This window comes from Schistocerca serialis, chromosome 2 (assembly GCF_023864345.2).
Source record: "Schistocerca serialis cubense isolate TAMUIC-IGC-003099 chromosome 2, iqSchSeri2.2, whole genome shotgun sequence".
Taxonomy (NCBI): domain Eukaryota; kingdom Metazoa; phylum Arthropoda; class Insecta; order Orthoptera; family Acrididae; genus Schistocerca; species Schistocerca serialis.
In genome coordinates, this window is record NC_064639.1 from 41,878,868 (window position 1) to 41,899,703 (window position 20,836).

The 20,836-nt window shown below is 40.8% G+C and overlaps 1 protein-coding gene across 1 annotated transcript in view; it reads left to right on the forward strand.

Annotated features, from left to right (window-relative positions):
- Positions 1 to 714: 714 nt before the first annotated feature.
- The window catches only part of LOC126455427 (PDF receptor-like), a 433,889-nt gene continuing 413,767 nt past the window's right edge, over positions 715 to 20,836 (forward strand). Inside the window, exon 1 of the mRNA XM_050091177.1 lies at positions 715 to 860. Coding sequence (XP_049947134.1) covers positions 764 to 860 — 97 coding nt within the window. The 5' untranslated portion in view covers positions 715 to 763. The remainder of the gene's footprint in view (positions 861 to 20,836) is intronic.

A 20,836-nucleotide genomic window follows, 5' to 3' on the forward strand; every position in this document is an offset into this window, starting at 1 on the left:
AAATTTGTAGACACTAAATTTTCATGCACTATTCAGTAAACAATAATTGATAAGTGCTGTATGATCGTTACTTGGACAGATAGTAAGGAATATAAAGAGTTGTGGGTTCAATGAGATTCCCCCTCCCTACTCATTTGACCACCTAGTGTTAAACATACAGCACATGATTTGCAGAAAAATGAGACCTGTACATCGTAACAACACATCGGTAACATACCAAATTGTTTTCAAACTGAAATGTGTACCACACAGAAGACATACGTTCACAACATCTGCTTCCATAAAACAGACATTTTAACTTCAGTCCATTTCCACATTTTTCATTTCATTCTCTCCTGAATTGCTAGAATTATGGCTACAGTGATTAACGGCTCCCTTGCTTGTATGTTAGATGCATCAGAATATACATCATTTCACATTTTAATTACATTTTATCTCTGTTTCAGGTTCAGGTTAAAGAAAAAATAACCGTCAGTTGAGTCAAGTACAAAGGTATCAGCACGTGTGGCAGGTTGAGAAGATCATAAATGACCACAGAGAAAGGAGTGTAAAGTTATGACAACAGTAAAAGTCGAATATTCACAGAAAATGGTGCTTATCGATCGTTTATTGATATAATAACGGCGTGTTAGATGCAGTTTCATGGCTGTTGATGTTGGTTTCCTCTATTCTGGGTACTCTCTGCACTACATTTCAACCTTAAACAGACTAAGGAAGTCGGAAATTAGCTTACTAAACATTTATACCGTCCTCACGCGCGGCAATGACAGACAAATCTGGAAACAGTGCTTCAGACGTTGTCAGCAACACAAGCCTCGAAACATGCATTCGGAAGTATGAAGACTTCGTTGTCCCCGGTGGTAAGTAGCCTACACACTTCACGTTCTTAGATTATCTTTGCTTCATGTCATTTCCTCTACCAATACTTTATTTTTTAAATGTACAAAAATCATGAGTTTTGACCTCAGTCTGTCAGTTTGAAATAGAATGCATGGAAAATTAGCAAGAGTTCTAAGTAGTAATGTTGATTTCACGCATCTGAAGCTAGACTTCTTTCCATATCAAGTACATTTGTTCTTTATCATGAACTTAGAAGAAAAGGACGTCTTCCTGATAGAATGATTTCACAGTTGCCAGTAAATGGGTGACCAGAACGATCATTCGAAGCAAAAAATTCTAATAAATATCGTTTTCAAAATGCATAATTTAAGAACTATGAGCAGTTCTTCATCTTCAATACTCCGGAACAAATCTCTTCTGTTGCAAGCTCTTTGCTTTCCATATTTTGGGCGACGGAAATATGGACTGGAACAAGAAAATATAGTCTGTTAAACATGGGTTATAAAATTCAAACCTTAGGAAATATGCTCACTTATAAATCAAAAGACATGTGTCTCGCAGTAGCGACGATGAATGAATGACTGCTCATAGCTCTTATGATAGGCACTTTAGAGCCAATGTTTACTGGAGATTTTCTTCTTGTTTCGGTCTATACTACCACCACTCAAAATGTGGAAAGCAAAGAGCTGGCTGTGGACGAGTTTTCTTCCGCAGTATCGAAGATGGGGAAGTGCTCGTAGATCATTCCGATTAATCTTTCCTGTCATGCCGCTGACTGCTTACCATTATGTTAAATATAGTACGTGACATAAACCAAGCTTTCGCACAGGTAAACATTGTGACTGAAACAGAGAAAGTTCCAAAAGCATCGAACACAATTGGTTACAAACTGTTGCCAACGGCACGAACTCAAATGCCATAAATTTCAACAATGGTTATCTACGTGCATGATTGTCAGAGACCTCCGAGAGTTCTCTATACATCTCCAGTTAAGTATTCGCGAATGTAGTGGCAACAACAAATTAATTTCGGCGTTCAAAATTATTGACGACTGTGACTATTTGTAGTAAGATACGAAAAACTGTAGACAATGTCCGTGTACAGTCACTGGTTAAAGTTGTTTATCTCTTACCGCAGAATAAAAGTGTTTTTTTTTCTAGTCAGTAACGCGATCTCTAAAAATTTTTACGCGATCTCCCGCGAAGTGGGTGCAGTGGAAGGTGCCAGAGATCGCGACTCCAGTTTGAGAACCCCAGCTCTAGACCGGGGGTTCCCATATGTCTCCGTGACGGACCACCTCGAGAATCCTGTACTTTGATTGAACATCTACTTTATTTTGAAGTTTAATAAAATAAAAAGTGAGCAAACAGTTAGAAGTCCTCAAGGAAAGCGGTGAGAAAACTGGACTACAAATTTCGTTCGAGAAGACCAACTTTATTTGCTCTAAATTCGACATTAACGAACTGAACACAAAATACGGGAAGATCAAACGAGTTAGACACTTCCAATACCTCAGTGAGATCATTGAACCAACGGGGATGGAAAAGGAAGCACAGAAAGTTCGGTTGCAAAAGCTCAAAGGAGCGTATGAGAGAGCGCGTGAAATCTACAAGAAATGTATGTCCATTCATACAAAGATCAAACATAATAATACAGTGATTAAACCTGAAGCGCTGTACGCTAGCCAAACCTTGGTACTTAATAGAAAAGGCAATCTGGAGAACATCTTGAAGGAGCAAAGAAAGATCATGAGGGAAATGCTGGAACCAGATAAAACAGAAGAGGGGTATAGACTCAAATCGCGCAAATCAATAGAAGAACTGTCCAACCTTGCCGCAGATATCAGGAAACGAATGCTGAAATTCTATGGACACATTCATAGGCTCCTATCTTCAAGGCTAACTCACAAGATTTTGATATACATTGCTAAACTGAAGAACGTACCATGGATAGAACAAGTGAAATATGACTTGGAAAAGTCACAGATAGGAACATCGGACATACTAGACAGGACACGTTACCATCATAAGATAAATAGATGGGTATTAAAGCCAAAGAATGAAGTCCTTAAAAGGTCAGGGACAAAGTGGTCAGAAGAAAGGAAGAAAGCACGTAGCGAAAGAATGAAACTACATGAGCTCTTAGAATGGCGAATCATAAATGTAATGCATGATCCGACAGGGCCCATACGCACATAATAATAATAATAATAATAATAATAATGAGAGAAAGTTAGTTTCTCTTGTGATTACTTGTATTTGAAATCTTAACTAATAATACAGAAATCATATCATAATTTAAAAAATGATAGTCGTCAAAACGTCGAGAAAAAACCACCGTGTTGTTAATAGTATTTTCGCAAAGTTTGAGGAAGCTCTGCTGTAGATCAATCTCATATTCGGTGATAGTAAAACTGCGTGCACTTGCAGCTTATTTATTTGTACTGTTAGAAACGTGAGATAAGCCAGATTAAATACACTAAGTTGATTTTTCCTAATCTTCTTAATCTGTGCGTGGAACAAAGAGTGTTGAAATGTAAGCATCTGCTATGGTTATTTCACGTTGAAGGTTTTTTTAAATTTTTAAAACAGTTTATTGACAGAGCCTTAAACTCGTAATATTTGGATAGCCCAGTGTTTCGCATTTTCTAACACGCGCTATGTGTCAATAATGTGTGTCATGCTAACTCTATCTCTATATATTTCTCTCGCACTATACTCTCTGATTCCCCACCCTCTCACTCTTCTCTGTCTCTGTCTCTCTCTCTCTCTGTCTCTCTCTCTCTCTCCAACCCTCCCCCCCCCCCCTTCCACCACTCTTTCTATCGCTCTCGGTGCGTGTATTATGCGCAGATACCTAAAAATCAAATGGCCGAAGAATGTAAGAAGCTAGGTATTGAGACTGCTGGTGACACATTACGACATTCCTACTGGTACGCAGATCACCAGTTCGCCTCTTTGACAGTGTGTGTGGCATGGTTGGAATCGTGCAGCCTCAGTTCGCATTTCCGGCCGAAACAGCCGACACGTGTCGCGTCCCCAGAGAGCGGGTGGGAGATGTATTGGGTTCTGCGCTCTAGACTGGCTGCACTGCCGGGTGGGAGCAGTGAGACAAACGGATGACTTTAAACGACGTTGCATTTTTAGCTTTTGCTTCTCCACCTACAGCTGTCTCTCTTACTAGATGGTACCGTATATTGTAGCAAATTCCCCAGCACAGAGCGATTTTTTCTTTGGTAATTAGTATTACCTTCAAAATAACGCGGAACGTCTGAAGAAAGTAAACGAAACTTAACTGATTCAGCCTCAAGTACAGTTCATGACACGAAAGAAATCGACTGCCGTAGACAGATGAGGCTAATAACTTGTACTCATTTCTTTAACATGTGGCGTCTGCTTTATTTTCTAGCACGGTAACAATAAAAGTGCCGTTCACTTTAGATAGCTGATTTGTTAAATCTGTCACGAAATTATGTAAATGCTAACTGGGTCAGTTATTAAGTTGTAACAGCATTACTCCTTTGTTTTATGACCATCGTTCAATTGCATTCGCCACGAACGATTAAAAGCAGTTTCTAATTACGTCACGCATGAATGTTGTTATTTTAAGAAAAGTTTTAAGGTGTGTGAACTGGTAATGACACCAACACTAATCCTCTATCAAGATAAAGGTGATTTCATGTGCAGTCTTGGCAAGAACTAGGAAAGTTTAGCAATACAGCTTTATTTACTTAATTCCGTCGAAGTTATTTCCACCACACTGAATACATTTCTCCAACCAGCAAAACCATTCTCTAAACCTGTTCTTCCAAGTTTCTGTAGGAAGGATGGGGCACACGTTGTCCAAAGCCCCCAGTAGGTTCTCAGCACTTGAAAACTGCAGTCCTTTCAGATTGATTTTCACATGCGGGAGCAGTGCAAAGTCTCAAGGAGCAAGGTCTGGACTGCAAGCAGGGAGCTCAAGAAGTTTGAGGCCTGTACCCCACAGACATTCATTGTATGCTTTAGCGCGGTGAACTGGAGCGTTGTCGTGATGGAGGAACCAGGTATCCATCAATTCTTCACTTCGGCCGCAGTTTCTTCAAAGATCGGATGACTTTGAGCAGGCATTGCTCAGTGTACCATTTATCTCTCTCGATTTTGAAAAAAAAAAGCTACCATTTTATTCATTTCTGACTGGGATTTTCTGACACCTAGTAGTGGGTCATCATCTTCAAACACCGAAACTTTGTTTTGTGTGTTAGTCGTCCCGTCATAATAGAACAACCGAGTGACAGGTCACGATGTTATTCATGTACTGACATTGTCCCTTGGAAAACTTCTTTAACATCTCCCAGCACCAAGTCCCACGTCGTGTCATCTGCTCTTTCGTCAATATATGCGGCATCCACAAATAACGAACGTTCTTTCCTTGCAAATGATCATGCAACATCGACCGAATTGCTGGTGTATTAAGCCTTTATCTGCTTATAGGCACTCGCCTATCTTCGTCAATCATTTTCCTCGCAGCATCAATGTTTTCCTCCTTAACTGGTGATCGTGGCCTTCCCGTCCCGTCAGCGTCCTTTAGAGTGAAATTCCTTCTTTGGAATTCTCTGTGCCACATGAATATAGTTGTTCTACGTGGACACACATCACCGAGTGCAGGAGTCATTTCTTCAAAGCACTGGTCTAAGTTTAAACCAAGTGCGATGTTGTACAGCAAAACTGCCTGATTCTCACTTTGTGACCACGAGTGCCATAGCAAGCACTCCAAACGAACAATGACAGTGAACGACTCTGCCCACACACTTGGCACAGCGGGTACAGTTCAAGTATGAAGGATTCTCAGAACACAGCAACGATCACCCCCTGCGACTTATTGTTGCGACTTCCCTAATACCGTTTTAATGCAATAGTGCTGTAATTTTTGGTTGTTACTTAAACTCATTCTTTCACCACTAACACTGTTTTAAGTGCATTCTAATTACTTTTATTGTGTATGTGTGACAAAGAGAGAGATAGAACATGAAAGTTTTATTGTTACACTTGTTTGAACCGCTGAACTAAAGCTGTCACCAATTTCTCTAGCAACATTCCCAGACATTTAAGCTTTGTGTATGGAATAACTCTAGCCGTCGACATACCCAGGGGAGGGTGAGGGGGGGGGAGGAAGAAGGGGACCAAGGGGCAGATGTCCCCCCACCCACATTTTTCTTCACAAAGAGAACTGCAATGCTGCCCTACCCCAATGGACAGATAGTTAAATTCAGTGTTAGTATGGGGTAAGGCATAACATGATTACTGATGGCTGTTGATTAGTAGCAAGTGTACCCCGAACCGCTTGTTGTGAAATCTTAAAACTACTTCGTCATCCACCGTGAAATTAATATCTGTTGTCCCCGCCGATCTCTACCAGCTCACTGTCTTTGTCAGCTCTTGACTCCAACCTCTAAACCATCACCTTTATTTATGGACGGTTCTGCTAATAAAGTGGACTGGCGTAAACAGTAAGCTCACACTGGGATTCTGTTACAACTCTATTAAAATGCGAGAACATGAACTGAATGCATACACGCCCAATAGCCCGTATCACGTCCCCAGTAGTTTTAGTCCAATCGGACAAATGAAAACAAAGTTAGATCATGACAAGCTTCAATAGATATAAACATTTGAAAATTGCTTTACGTCATGTTTGCAGAGGCTTAGAAGTGTTATAGAAAATGCCTCAAGTTTTTGTGATCGTAAGGAACTTATCTTTATACACGCAGGTTTCTCGAATATAAACAACACAAGCCATGCGTGTCTGAGCGAGGCGCTGCAATGACGAGGCACAGGACTTCCTTTCGAAAGAACGATGCTTCAGATCGACAATGTAGACTAAGTTCTTTCATCTACATCTGCATCTACATTTATACTCCGCAAGCCACCCAACGGTGTGTGGCGGAGGGCACTTTACGTGCCACTGTCATTACCTCCCTTCCCTGTTCCAGTCGCGTATGGTTCGCGGGAAGAACGACTGTCTGAAAGCCTCCGTGCGCGCTCTAATTTCTCTAATTTTACATTCGTGATCTCCTCGGGAGGTATAAGTAGGGGGAAGCAACATATTCGATACCTCATCCAGAAACGCACCCTCTCGAAACCTGGCGAGCAATCTACACCGCGATGCAGAGCGCCTCTCTTGCAGAGTCTGCCACTTGAGTTTATTAAACATCTCCGTAACGCTATAACGGTTACCAAATAACCCTGTGACGAAACGCGCCGCTCTTCTTTGGATCTTCTCTATCTCCTCCGTCAAACCGATCTGGTACGGATCCCACACTGATGAGCAATATTCAAGTATAGGTCGAACGAGTGTTTTGTAAGCCACCTCCTTTGTTGATGGACTACATTTTCTAAGCACTCTCCCAATGATTTTATATGATCATTCCACTTCAAATCGTTCCGCACGCATACTCCCAGATATTTTACAGAAGTAACTGCTACCAGTGTTTGTTCCGCTATCATATAATCATACAATAAAGGATCCTTCTTTCTATGTATTCGTAATACATTACATTTGTCTATGTTAAGGGTCAGTTGCCACTCCCTCCACCAAGTGCCTATCCGCTGCAGATCTTCCTGCATTTCGCTACAATTTTCTAAAGCTGCAACTTCGCTGTATACTACAGCATCATCCGCGAAAAGCCGCGTGGAACTTCCGACACTATCTACTAGGTCATTTATATATATTGTGAAACGCAATGGTCCCATAACACTCCCCTGTGGCACGCCAGAGGTTACTTTAACGTCTGTAGACGTCTCTCCATTGATAACAACATGCTGTGTTCTGTTTGCCAAAAACTCTTCAATCCAGCCACACAGCTGGTCTGATATTCCGTAGGCTCTTACTTTGTTTATCAGGCGACAGTGCGGAACTGTATGGAACGCCTTTCGGAAGTCAAGAAAAATAGCATCTACCTGGGAGCCTGTATCTAATATTTTCCGGGTCTCATGAACAAATAAAGCGAGTTGGGTCTCACATGATCGCTGTTTCCGGAATCCATGTTGATTCCTACATAGTAGATTCTGGGTTTCCCAAAACGACATGATACTCGAGCAAAAAACATGTTCTAAAATTCTACAACAGATCGACGTCAGAGATACAGGTCTATAGTTTTGCGCATCTGCTCGACGACCCTTCTTGAAGACTGGGACTTCCTGTGCTCTTTTCCAATCATTTGGAACCTTCCGTTCCTCTAGAGACTTGCGGTACACGGCTGTTAGAAGGGGGGCAAGTTCTTTCGCGTACTCGGTGTAGAATCGAATTGGTATCCCGTCAGGTCCAGTGGACTTTCCTCTGTTGAGTGATTCCAGTTGCTTTTCTATTCCTTGGACACTTATTTCGATATCAGCCATTTTTTCGTTTGTGCGAGGATCTTTAGTGGTTTTCCTAAAACTCTTAAAGCGAATAACACGATGACTTCTTTGAAGAGTATCCTTTCGATACCTTTGCCTTCCCTTCCCCTTTCCCCAACTTCTAATACTTCTCCTGTCCGGTATTCTACTATGTCTCTAATGAGACCATCGTTGAATGATCTTAATGAAACCCGATCGTCTTTCCTTCAGTGTGTGTGGTTATGTGTTTGAGCGAGACAGAAAGATAGAGCGAGAACAAACAGTAAATATGGAAGACCAGTTCCTAAGCTAACGTCACTTTTTCCTCAATCTTATAAAATATTTGTATGAATTACTTTGAGTAATGGAATGCGTCTGACGAGAAAGTATTTGTATTAACAGCTACAAAGACAAAATCGAAATGACCAGACCGTGTGTAAAATGTCCTTCAGAACAGAGAGATAAAACTTCATTAGCAATAAGAGGACAGCTTAGTAATTCTGAGGAATAACGCAGTTAAGAGAGATGCCCCAGCTATTTCGTCAACTGCCTTATAAAGGCAAAGGAACTTGCTGAAGCAGTACAATGAACTTGCTCTGTTAGCGTTAATTGACGTTCAGCATTTCTGTTTCTCTTTAGCGCCAGCTCGGTGTGCAAGGCCTCCATTTACAACGTGATTATTCCAGATTCCTTTGTCCTGACATTTCTGTTCATTGATGGCAACGGTCTGCGTTGCGAGGGCAGTAACGTCATTTGAGTTCCAAGCTGCTAGCATAACACAGCGGCAACGTTTGTGTATGTCCACTGTAATCATGTGCAAATAAGAGACTCTCGATCTTAAATATGATGGTGTACAGTAATGAAACTAATTGGGATCTCTCTTAACTAATTTTGCTGCATGAGTAAACGTACCTGTTTCTCATGTAAGTGCTTAGGCTTCCGCTATCAGTGTCGCTTTGAATTAATTTCGGCTTTGACATTGTGTACAATTAAAAACAACTCTAAAACCCAAAAAGTTTCTATCGAGGAAATTCTGTCTGATCATCAATCGAGTCATGTCACTTTGATGACGTATCATTTCAAGGAGATTCCAACTCTTCATGTTCAGGCGAAATATCGTGTACATATCGAGTTCGTTCCTTTATAACAAAACGGTGAAACTGTTTCGACACGCGCTCACCACCACCTCCTGCAATAAAAACGTAGTCGGGATTGCCATAAGATCCCTCGTTATCGTCAGATATCGCAAACCTAGGCTCACCTGACAAAAAAAAAAAATACTGACCCCTTAGCTAAATCATCATAAGCATCATTTAATATCCTGCAATTCCTCCCCTGTGCTTGATGACCGCTTGGCTGCGATTAGGAAGTGAGTCCGCAAGGTTAGGCAGATAAGTCGCATCCAGGTCAAGCAACTCGCTCAGGATTTCATCGAGGGGTTTCATAAAAACTACGGCGAAGCTGATTTTGGTCTTCTACGTGCTGTTCCAACATGTGCCACACGTTTTCTAACGGGTTCGAGTCAGGGACCAATCAAGAAGTTATGGGGTGACGGAGTAACCAGAAATGCAGTCACAGTATCTTCCACTCCAATGAACTTTGCTGTTGTCTTCTTTCTGCGCTTGTGTGAGCAATGGCCTCCTGCAAAGTGACCGACTCTGAATGTTCAGTGCACGCAGTTCATGTCACAATATTCTCTGGCTAACAGATTGGGAAAAATCTCCATTCGCTACCTGTCGGGTTTGGAAGCGAGTTTGATTCACAATCTGTGAAGCGCGTGTCTGATCCGTGTCAGTCAAGATCTTCAACTGACTACATTTCCGACGACGCGTTCCGTGGCCATGTTGTTACACAGCTGCTTGTAGACACTTTGAACGAAACACCAAAAATACAGCAACCTCACTTATCGTATGGCCATGGGCACGGCCTAACACGATTGCCCTTTCTGTCACTCTGTCCTGGCGTTACATTTACCTGTGCCTGCGTACAATGTTCGCTTGAAACGTAAATGTCTCACTGGTTGCTTCTGCCTGCGACGGTACCTTACGGTTACTGCTCAGGAGTTGCTCTTGCAAACAGCATCCGATACGAGTCCTGTTTTTACTTGCAGTTGCTCGTACTTCAGGTACTTGGGCTATGCACAGCTTTGTTCAAAAGAGTAGCTCGATGTAGCCATAGGGTCTGGTTGCGCACGTCTGCTTTCGTGCCCTGCAGGTATTTCTCTGCAAGTAGTAACCTGTCCATGTACCCACAAGAAAACACATTTTTCGTGCTATGAAATTTGTTCGACACTCTAGCTCAAATGACATTTTATCATTTCTCTACAATTTTATCGCGTCTTATTAGAAACTTTAGAACTAATACTACCCTGTGCAGATATCGCCGATTTAACTTTCAACTTAACTCAGCACATAACTGGGTCATAATTTATCAATACCTTATTTGCGTAATAAAACACATATCCGTAGACTTAGTGTCTGAAACACATTGCAAAGTTGTCCACAACATATACATACAAATGCATTCAAAACAGTTCCAAAATAACATACATCATAAAACTAACGAATGTAATATACTCCAAAAAACTTAGTTGGTAATTTGCACGTCACTACATGTTTTACTCCCACAAGTAATTAACATTTTAATATCTGACGACTTCCACACACCAGATTTTGTGCGAAAAATAATTTCAAATAAATTACGTCTAGTCATGAGAATCCCATCGAAAAACAACGATTAACGCATTTCAGTAACACCTTGAAATTTCTCCCCAAATCTTATGTAGAGCACAGTTTATTCCACTATTTCGCAAATAACGACCTCCGTGCACCAAGAGCCGTCCGGCCAAACGTCAACACACACACCTCCGCACAACGTACATCTTAATTGTACCCAATTACCGCTTCCACAAAACATTAATATCCCCCAAGATTCTTAAAACTACGCATGAAAATAGATTTATTTGCAAACTTATATTAATGTACACACCGTTTTTTCTTTTACAAGGTGTAACTCTGCCATCGTTGACGCCTACATTTACCCCGCCACTGTCAGTATGTTCTGAATCTCACTTTTTTTCTCTTTTTCACCTGCTATAATTCGCGGCCTCTGTCTTCTTCCACGAACGGATGCTTACGTATATAGATATAATTTGTGACCACAGCTGGAACACCATTTCATTTTCGAGGAACTCTCACTTTCTTTCTTCATCAACAACGTTCTTTCACATACAGGCTGCACATTTTTAATTTCATCCTTCTCTAAACATTGTTCCCTCAAACAATCATTTTTATTATCCCTTTCTTCTCCTCCATATTTATGATACGCGTTATGATTAGAGAGCAGCCTTCAATCTCGTTATCCATTCCTGGAGTCTTCTGATCTACCTCCAGCTCCTCTGGAAAATTAAATCAGTCTCAAAACCCGTCACTTCATCATCCTCGTAAGCATGAAATATGCTACTCGCTTCCTTCGAACTGCAGTATTTTCACAGTTAACCACACAACATAAAACTTGGTCTCTCTTCAACAAATCCTCAATTATGTACGCCGAATCACAGGAAACGTTGTCAAAATTAACTCTACTAACATCCGCCAATAACTCACATGTTTCATTACTTAAAACGTCTATTTCATTCTTCGATACATTATAGAAATCACCACCAATAACTCTGTCAATCTCTGCGAACACACAATTGTTGCACAATAGAATTCACAGTGCACTCCAATTGCGCCACGTTCTGATCTAACTTTGTCTCCGTTACATTCTGTCTACTCTCAAACGCCTCCGTCACTTTAAGTTTTACATGTCGTCTAACACATTTTCACGGATCCTTCCGCATCCACTCATAATTCATGCTTTCATCAAGGACTGTTAGTCCACTTCCATCAATAGAAATAAATGCACAAACTTCTTCCTCCGAGATATCTACCTCAGGAGCTTCAACGTTCTCAACTTAAGCTTATAAAACCTCACATTCACCTCTCTTTAACAATAAATCACCAACTTCCACTGATAAGTGAGAAAATTCACCACCAGCTGACGAGACTGCTGCTACGCCACCTTTGCAAATACCTTCACACACTTCCGTCGATACACCACCAAATTCACCTCCAGCGGATGCGTCTACAACTTCATCACCTTCACATGTATCCTCACACATTTCCCTCAATACAAAATCATTCATATTACTTTCACGTAGACTGCTATAACTGTTGTTACTGACTAGTGCCTCATTAGAATTCGTCATACATTGCACCTCCATTAAATTCAGTTCTACCCCAGTACCTTTATCCTACCACAGAATCTTTCATGAAGCATACATTCATTCTGTCATTCACTTCCCTTTTACAAAATAAATTTTTCTGCCACATTTCATCATTCTCACATATCTCTACACATTTTACAACATTTCTTGCGCCCCTTTAACATTTTCATTGCTTAAAATTATTCCTTCTTTTATTCTTGCTTCTTATAATCTCTGTCTCCAACATTTGTGCCTTGTCTGCCGAATATTCGACGTCCACAGTTTTTAACATAGCCCCGGTTTATTTCACCATCTTCGGACCTGAGATGCGGCGATCTCTAATTTCCCTACCTCTTATTCTGGTGTCATATTTCATGAGGCTTCTGCCCCTCATAACTTTGTTCCGAGTTTCGATTTCTGTTATGAAAGTTTCCATTTCCACTTCGTGTTTGAAAATTATTATTATAGTGATAAATGGTTCAAAATGGTTCAAATGTCTCTGAGCACTATGGGACTCAACATCTGAGGTCATCAGTCCCCTAGAACTTAGAACTACTTAAACCTAACTAACCTAAGGACATCACACACACCCATGCCCGAGGCAGGATTCGAACCTTTGACCGTAGTGATCGCGCGGTTCCAGACTGAAGCACCTAGAACCGCTCGGACACTGCGGCCGGCTCCACTATGGTGATAATTATTTCTGTTATGATTATTGTAATTATTGGGAATATTACTATTGTTCTCATTCTGGTAGCCATTTCCCTGTTCACTGTTCCAGTTATGTGGCTTTCATTTCAATACCTTTTCAAGTTTCTCAATAAAATGTAAAAGCTCATCATTGGAATTTGTCGGACTGTGGGCAAGATCACATTGTAAATATTTTGGTAAGGGTCTGTTGAGCATCGTGATTTCAGTCAACAGACCCGTTGGACGATTTATGTGCGTCATCTTAGCCAGTTCATGCTCACAAAAATATCGCGTCGACCCACTTCCGTGTTTGAAACTTGGTCAATTTAGGAACTCATTCAGAACTTGCGTTTCTTTCTCTTCATTCCAATTTTTTTGAGGACACTTCATAGGAAGTAAATGATACACTCGTTAAACTTGCCTGTGATTGTGCATTGCCCGCAAAATGTCATTCAGCTAATTTAATTTTTGCCTCTTCTGACGTTCCTCTCACAACACTTTCTATATACGCAGCAAGAACATTTTCTGGATCGTATATTCCACCATTTGCAAAATACTTCGCTGCTCCCGAAATAATTCATGGAACACCTATCACACTAGTAGCTTGATTCTCAGCTTAGTTATTTAATTCTTCCCATACCTCTTAACTCTGCTGTTCGCTTAACAAAACGTCGTTATTAATCCCTGCTTCCAACTGTTGTCTATTTTTCACCACCTCTTTATCACAATCTAGCAGACAAATTGTTAATAGGCTTAGTGGTCACTTCGTCAGGTGTATTTCACATCAGCACAAATTCTTAACATTGCCACCCAGCCCGTTATGTGCTTTTTCCAACGTGCCCCCTAAATCATTTTCCACTGATTCGACTCCGGTGTCAACCAGGCCAACCTCTCCAGAAATTCTGCCTTCAGCTCCCCGTATGGCTTCTGATTTTCAATCTGTCACCCCTTCTGCATCTGATTCAATTTTCTTCGCCTCAGCTTTTACCATTACAGTTACATTTCACTCTCCTTAACGTACCTCTGATTTTACTGAACCTATCGCTGTACCAAATGCCACCATCTTAGAGTCCAAGTTTATCAGAATTCCCCTTAACCACGTCATTGAATCATTCGCAATTATGTCTCCCCGCTAATATTGTCCCTGTCAACACTACCACGTTCAGTTTTTGGACTAACTGGCTCACTAAAATTACCTGAACATCACAGATTGGCTGCTTATCCGTTCGAAGCTCCATCACTGACGCTGCAGGTTCACACATTTCAGCACTATCGCCGTAGGTACTTAACTTGTTGCTCATGTTGGCTGCTTCTGATTTACTGCTGCTGCCGGAAGCATCGATGCTGGCGAAGTCGCCACCGATGGCCCGCGTTACTGTAGCCGCCAGAGCTGGTATTCCTCCACCGCAGCTGGCCGCTGCGGACTCGAAAACTCAGCAAGCCCGTGCGTAGCCTACTTCTCGTTTTTTGAAGTTCCGTGGCGAACTTCTTCATACCCAGTTTTTGCTACCAATTCTCACGCACACAACTGCAGCAAGGTCATTACGCTCAAGACCCGACGCAGACTGCCTATCATTCAACAGCCTTTGGATCTGGACTCACAGTATACTGTAAAGTGTTAGAATTTGGAGTTGTAGTCCTAAAGGGACTAAATTCATATCCCGGACGAGGAAACCTTAACTGCAACGAAACCAAACGGGTAGTGCTGAGTAGTTGCTCTTCCTGGTACCATCCTGTATGAGCAAACCAGTTGTGTCTTTTTCTATGGTTACTAGTAATTTTGGTACTTCTGCTATGCACGACCCTGTTTAAAAAAGTAGCTCGATGTAGCCATAGGGTCGAGCCGCTCACATCTGCTTTCGTCCCCTGCCGCTCATACACCGCAGATATTTACCTGCAGCTGTGATCCTGCTGTTAAACTGTCTACGCATTTGCATACATAGAAATACAAAATAGAAGTTAAGTGAATAACTTAATAAAAAGGGTTGTATTGTAATACCTGTAATCGACGTAGAAGACAGAGAATTATGATCAATATTGTTTATTCAAGAAAAGACATCACAAATAAACGGGAAGTGATCCTACGGCACTCAGTTGAAATGCAAACAAAAATACCCTTATCAAACGCAGTAAAATTACATCAATAGCGTTACGTGGACGGTATAAAAAGCCCCAAATTAAATAACCATCAAAAACTAACGTAAACTAAGTCCACTTCGTGATCTCAATACACAAAATATTCACCAACTCAAAGCACTTCAGAGTTCAACATGATGATTTGAAACACCCCCTTAGGAAAATCTATATTTTACTGTGCTGGAAAACCTCTACGTTATTTGGTTTTCAAACAGCTAAGCAAAACAGAACGTACTCAGACATTTCTCTCTTTACTTATTCTGATCATCACTAAACCGACCCACAATATTTTTAGCGCCACGTAATCTGACTTTCAATAATCCCTACAAAAGAATGGCCCTGACTAACAATAACCTATACCTGTCATGACTCACTTACCTCACAAAAATCTTGGTTACTCGAACTACTGCAATACAGCAAGCGCCAATACTGTCAGCTAAATAAAAGATTCTAACTACTGAAGGCACTAAGTACTGATAGGCATACTTAGCAAATGAAAGATTTTTATAGAGAACAAACAATGTATTTACCTTAATAGTGTTCAAAAGTATATATATATATATATATATATATATATATATATATATATATATCAGTTCATGACATTCAGTCTTACAAATTTACTCTGTCTGATGGACACACGTCCAGATCATCCGTTCTCAAAATTCCGCCATCTCTCCCCACATCCAACACTGCTGGCGGCTCACCTCCAACTGAGCAACGCTACGCGCTGTTAACAGCCACCTGCCAAACACTACAATAGCAAATACTCCAACAATGCAAACTAGCCCCAGACTTCACACATCACAGTCAGTGATTTTCTTATAGAGCGCTATGTGGCGTTACTAACATAAAAACCTAAACAGCCTACTTACATAGCCCCCCTGCTCCCCACAAAAAAATTTACAAATGGTTTTGGGCTGTGGCCAATAATAATTTGATAAAATTTTTCATAATTACAATAACGGAGATATCAAATGCAGACACTTATTGATGTAATGTTGGTCAAAAGCAAAAACTGTTGTCATAAAAACAGTCCTGATCATCCATCACAATAGTAATTACAGTTTTATCTTTTGTGTTGCGTATTAATTTGATTTTGTTCAAATTACTTAATGTGTTCATATTCATCTGTGTCAGTGGAGGCTATGGGTCTTGTGTCATTCAGATCATCATCTCCCTTTGCACATAAGTTAGTGAACTGATCCGAAAGTTCAGCTACTTTCTCCGATAACGAACTGATTTCCACAGTGTGTTTTTCTGAACCAAGTTTCAGAGTGTCCATTTGTGTTGAAAACGTATCTACTGTGTCCTTTAAGCTTTCTTGAGTTTTTACACGTTGCGTATCCGAAACGGTAGATGCAACTGAGTCAATGTTAGCTTGCAAGGTGTCGTGATCTTCATGAACAGCAGTTAGCAATTCCTTTATGGATGCTTCGTGATTCTCTAATGCATTTTCATGATGCGAAAAAATGGGTTGGAAATGTTCACAAATTTGTGTTTTTATGTCATTACAGATATATATTGACATTTAGATCCGCTTTTAAGTAACTCAGCAGTTAAACCTTCACGTGTTTGTTCAAGCGTGGTGTCTAACTTTTGAAGATCTTTTTCCATTCTGTGTAACTTTCGAAGATTTTGTTCCATTGTGTCTAACTTTTGCAGCCTTTGTCCCATTTGTTGGGTTAACTGTAATAACAATGCACTGGTGTCTGAAACATGTTCCTCAGTTCTATTCGGCAGTGCATTTGAACGAGCAATATTCGCATTTTGAAATGAAAATGTGTCTTGACTTGTTTGAGAAAACGGTGAGGACGCAAAACCTGAATCTACAGTATTTGCAAGATTGCGTCCTGTCATTTCGGAGTCCTCAGGCGAGCTGTTGCCGATCGATCGATCGACAGTGCTTCCCTGTTCACTAGTTGTTTCACTGTCCATACCATTATTTACTGCCCACTCCATTTCCCTATGCACAATTACCAAATTACTACTTTGAATGTCTGTTAAATCATTACACAGGGGTGCTGATAAGCTACGCTCGTCGTCACTATCATTTCTCAATCAACTTTGGAGCCTAGTGTTATATTTTTCACACGCCATAATTATCACGTATTTCACACGATAACAAGAAAAGAACAATTTTAAGAGCAAAAATAAGAAATCACATTTACGTAACACTGAAAATGATATCTAGTTAACTGCAAGCGCAGCTGCGAAATACTTGATGCACATCTACAAGCATGCTACAAGTGTTTTACAGTACAACAACGGAAAACTACAACTGTAAAGGAAATTCTCTCTACAATTACGCTCTAGCAATAAACAAGAGCTACACTAATTACACAAACTACAAGACAAAACCGGAAGATTTCAGTGAGGTATCCTGAGCTAAGGGTCGACATATGAAACGACCCCTTAGAAAAATTTATATTTTACTGTGCTGGAAAACCTCTACGTTATTTGTTTTTCAAACAGCTGAGCAAAACTGAACGTACTCAGACATTTCTCTCTTTACTTATCATCACTAAACTGACACAATAATTTTTTCGGAACACTATCTGACTTCAATAATCCCTACAAAAGAATGGCCCAGACTAACAATAACCCATACCTGTCATGATTCACTTACCTCACAAATATCTTTGTTACTCGAACTACTGCAATACAGCGAGCGCCAATAGTCAGCTAAATAAAAGATTCTAACTACTGAAGACACTAACTACTATATCAGTTCATGACATACAGTCTTACAAATTTACTCTTTCTGCTGGACACACGTCCAGATCATGAACTCTCAAAACTCCGCCATCTCTCTCTCCACGTCCACCACTGCTGGCGGCTCACCGCCGACTGCGCAACGCTACGCGCTGTTTACAGCGAACTACCCAACACTACAATAGCAAATATTCCAACAATGCAAACCAGCCACAGACTTCACACAGCGCAATAAGGGATTTTCTTATAGAGCTCTACGTGGCGTTACCAACATAAAAACCTAAACAGCCTACTTACAGATTCAGAAATTAACACACGTGATACGAAGAACAATAACTCATACTCTGCCTATGCGCAGTTTCGGTTTACAAGCGGAAAAATTTAAGAGTGCTACTCTGGATCACATTCAGACCACTTGCATAATAAGTTCCCTTCAGAAGTGTTGTCACCGAAAGGACGGAAACACGCCCTTTACCGTACGCTGGTCTGCCCCCCTCCAGCACTCGACATTAAGTGTTCAGAATCACTCGCTTAAATTAGTCACATGAAACGTCACAGTGTCCACCTGAATGCACCAGTATTCCTCCACTATCCAGTTCTCATTGGCCATCCCCACCACAAGCATATCGTTCTCAAGCCCTACAGACATGATTTGACACACTTGACCATTTTTCGCACTAAACACTTTCTTTAAATATTGCTGTATTAACAACAATATTTAAATAAAGGCATGTTATGAAGGTCCTGTCACATTCAGATAATTTACAGTAATTATAAACAAAGGTTTGTCAATAAGTAAATACGCCAGTATTGTTTCACACGTGTGCTCATGTTAAATGGCAACGAATTGTGGCTGAATATTGTTTATACAATTATTAATACGTTCTTGATAGAGGCATCTTTTGGTACTCTTTTGAATTGTGGTGTTCGCTAACACATGCAACTGACCACTACTAAATTAGCACAGTTCTTAATAGCAGTTGGAATCAACATTTAAATAATGTTACTGGCAAAATAGTAAACTGTTCATTAAATTGAAACAGGCCTACGACAAAATATGAGCTATTGATGCTGTTTTCATTTGCTGTGTGAATGTGATGAATACGATGTTCTAACAAACATTTGTGTTGTATAAAAGATATAAAAGACGTCGTAAATCAATAAATAAAATAGACACAGATGGGTAGCATTCAGGTACGATAGCTAGAGTGCAATGCAGTCATCTGAGATATTGAAATCTCATGAAGCGATTAAAATCTTGAATTCAGAGGTTCGCTGATTCAATTTTCATTTATTGTGAAATAGTAACTTCTGTTGTTTTAAAGATATTTTTTTCGGAGAATGCAAATGTATACAAATTTGCGTTAACATTTAATGTGAGTTATTGTCAAATCTCTATTAACTATAACAGCCATCTTCAAGATTGTGTGACACTCCGGCCTGGTCTGGAAACTCAAAATATATCTTTAGGATGGAGGCCGAGGATCCTGTGTAGCGTCGTCAAGGTAAAACATTACTTCTTTTACTCTCTAGAGTACCTCTTGTCTCCATATCTCCCGCTGCAGCTGGTGGCTTCATAAACAGAGTGGTATCCGCTGAATCCTGAGGCAGGGCTGCCAAAAATAGCTGCCTCAGCCCTGATCACAGACTGGTCACTCAGAGTGCGGCGGCTTGTCCGACTGTAGGTTAGGAAAGCACTTCTCATCAGTTGGTGTGCTAAGGAGGAGGCTGTGATGGCGGCACGTGTGTGTTTGGCTCACAAGCTGTCCTGAGAGAACTCTGTCCCCATCAGGTTACGACCTGTGTTGTCCCAACACATGGACCACTTCGTCATATGTCATATGCCATGATGTTGGGGTGATTGCTAATCCCATCCTACCAGTTTGGTAGGCCATCTGACTCGAACAATGCCGAATGGTACGGTGAACTGGGATTGTGTCGGTAGACTCGTGAGCTACCCATCAGTGGCGGCTTCAGTACTGGATGCAACAATCTCACACAAGTTTTTATGATGTTACAACATAATAAACAGAGAATAGAATGTGAATGACATGAATGCCATCGATCCCACTGATCGACTCCTTCTATTCTAGGGAATGAGGGGGGGGGGGGGGGTGAGGGTGTATGACATCATTTGTAATGATCGAATCTGTCTCGCTCGATACGAGTTGTAAGCAGTCTTCGGTATTATTGTATTGGCTTAATCAATTTGTTTCAGTATCATAACTGTTCTGTCAAAACCTTGACAGGAGTTGTTGCATCCTAAAGAGTGCTTCCTACATCATGTTATGACAGTAATGGAGGCAGGTTGGACTGCACTTGCCATACACTTTTATGCTGAACCAGATCGCACTCAAGTACAGAAGTGCTGTTGTCACACTCTTGGTGCCCGACTAGCAATGTCAGACTGTTTGGGCCACTGCGACTACCGTGTGCGTATGCAGTGCCTCACGGTGGGGACTCTTCTTCCTTCAGTATTTTGATGCATAACAGCAGTTTCCAAATCAGCTCCACAAGAAACGTGCGGTTATCAAAACTGGTTATAGAGGAGGTAACTGAACATAACCCCAACACTTCGGCCGAAGATAACGATTAGAAAATTAGTCGAAACATGCAACAATACGACGTCCGACTCAGGCGACTTGATCAGAGAAATTCACTAAGAATGTATTTCGATCGTCGTTGCTGTGTTCTTCTTCAGGCTAATAAGCTGCTGAATTCTGACAATGATGCTCCCTATATATCATATTATTCCAATAGTCAAGTGGGAACAAATTTCACAATTTTTGGATCGTCATTCGATAGCAAATAAATAATATAACAAGGAAGGTGAGAATACAGCAAGATTTACAGT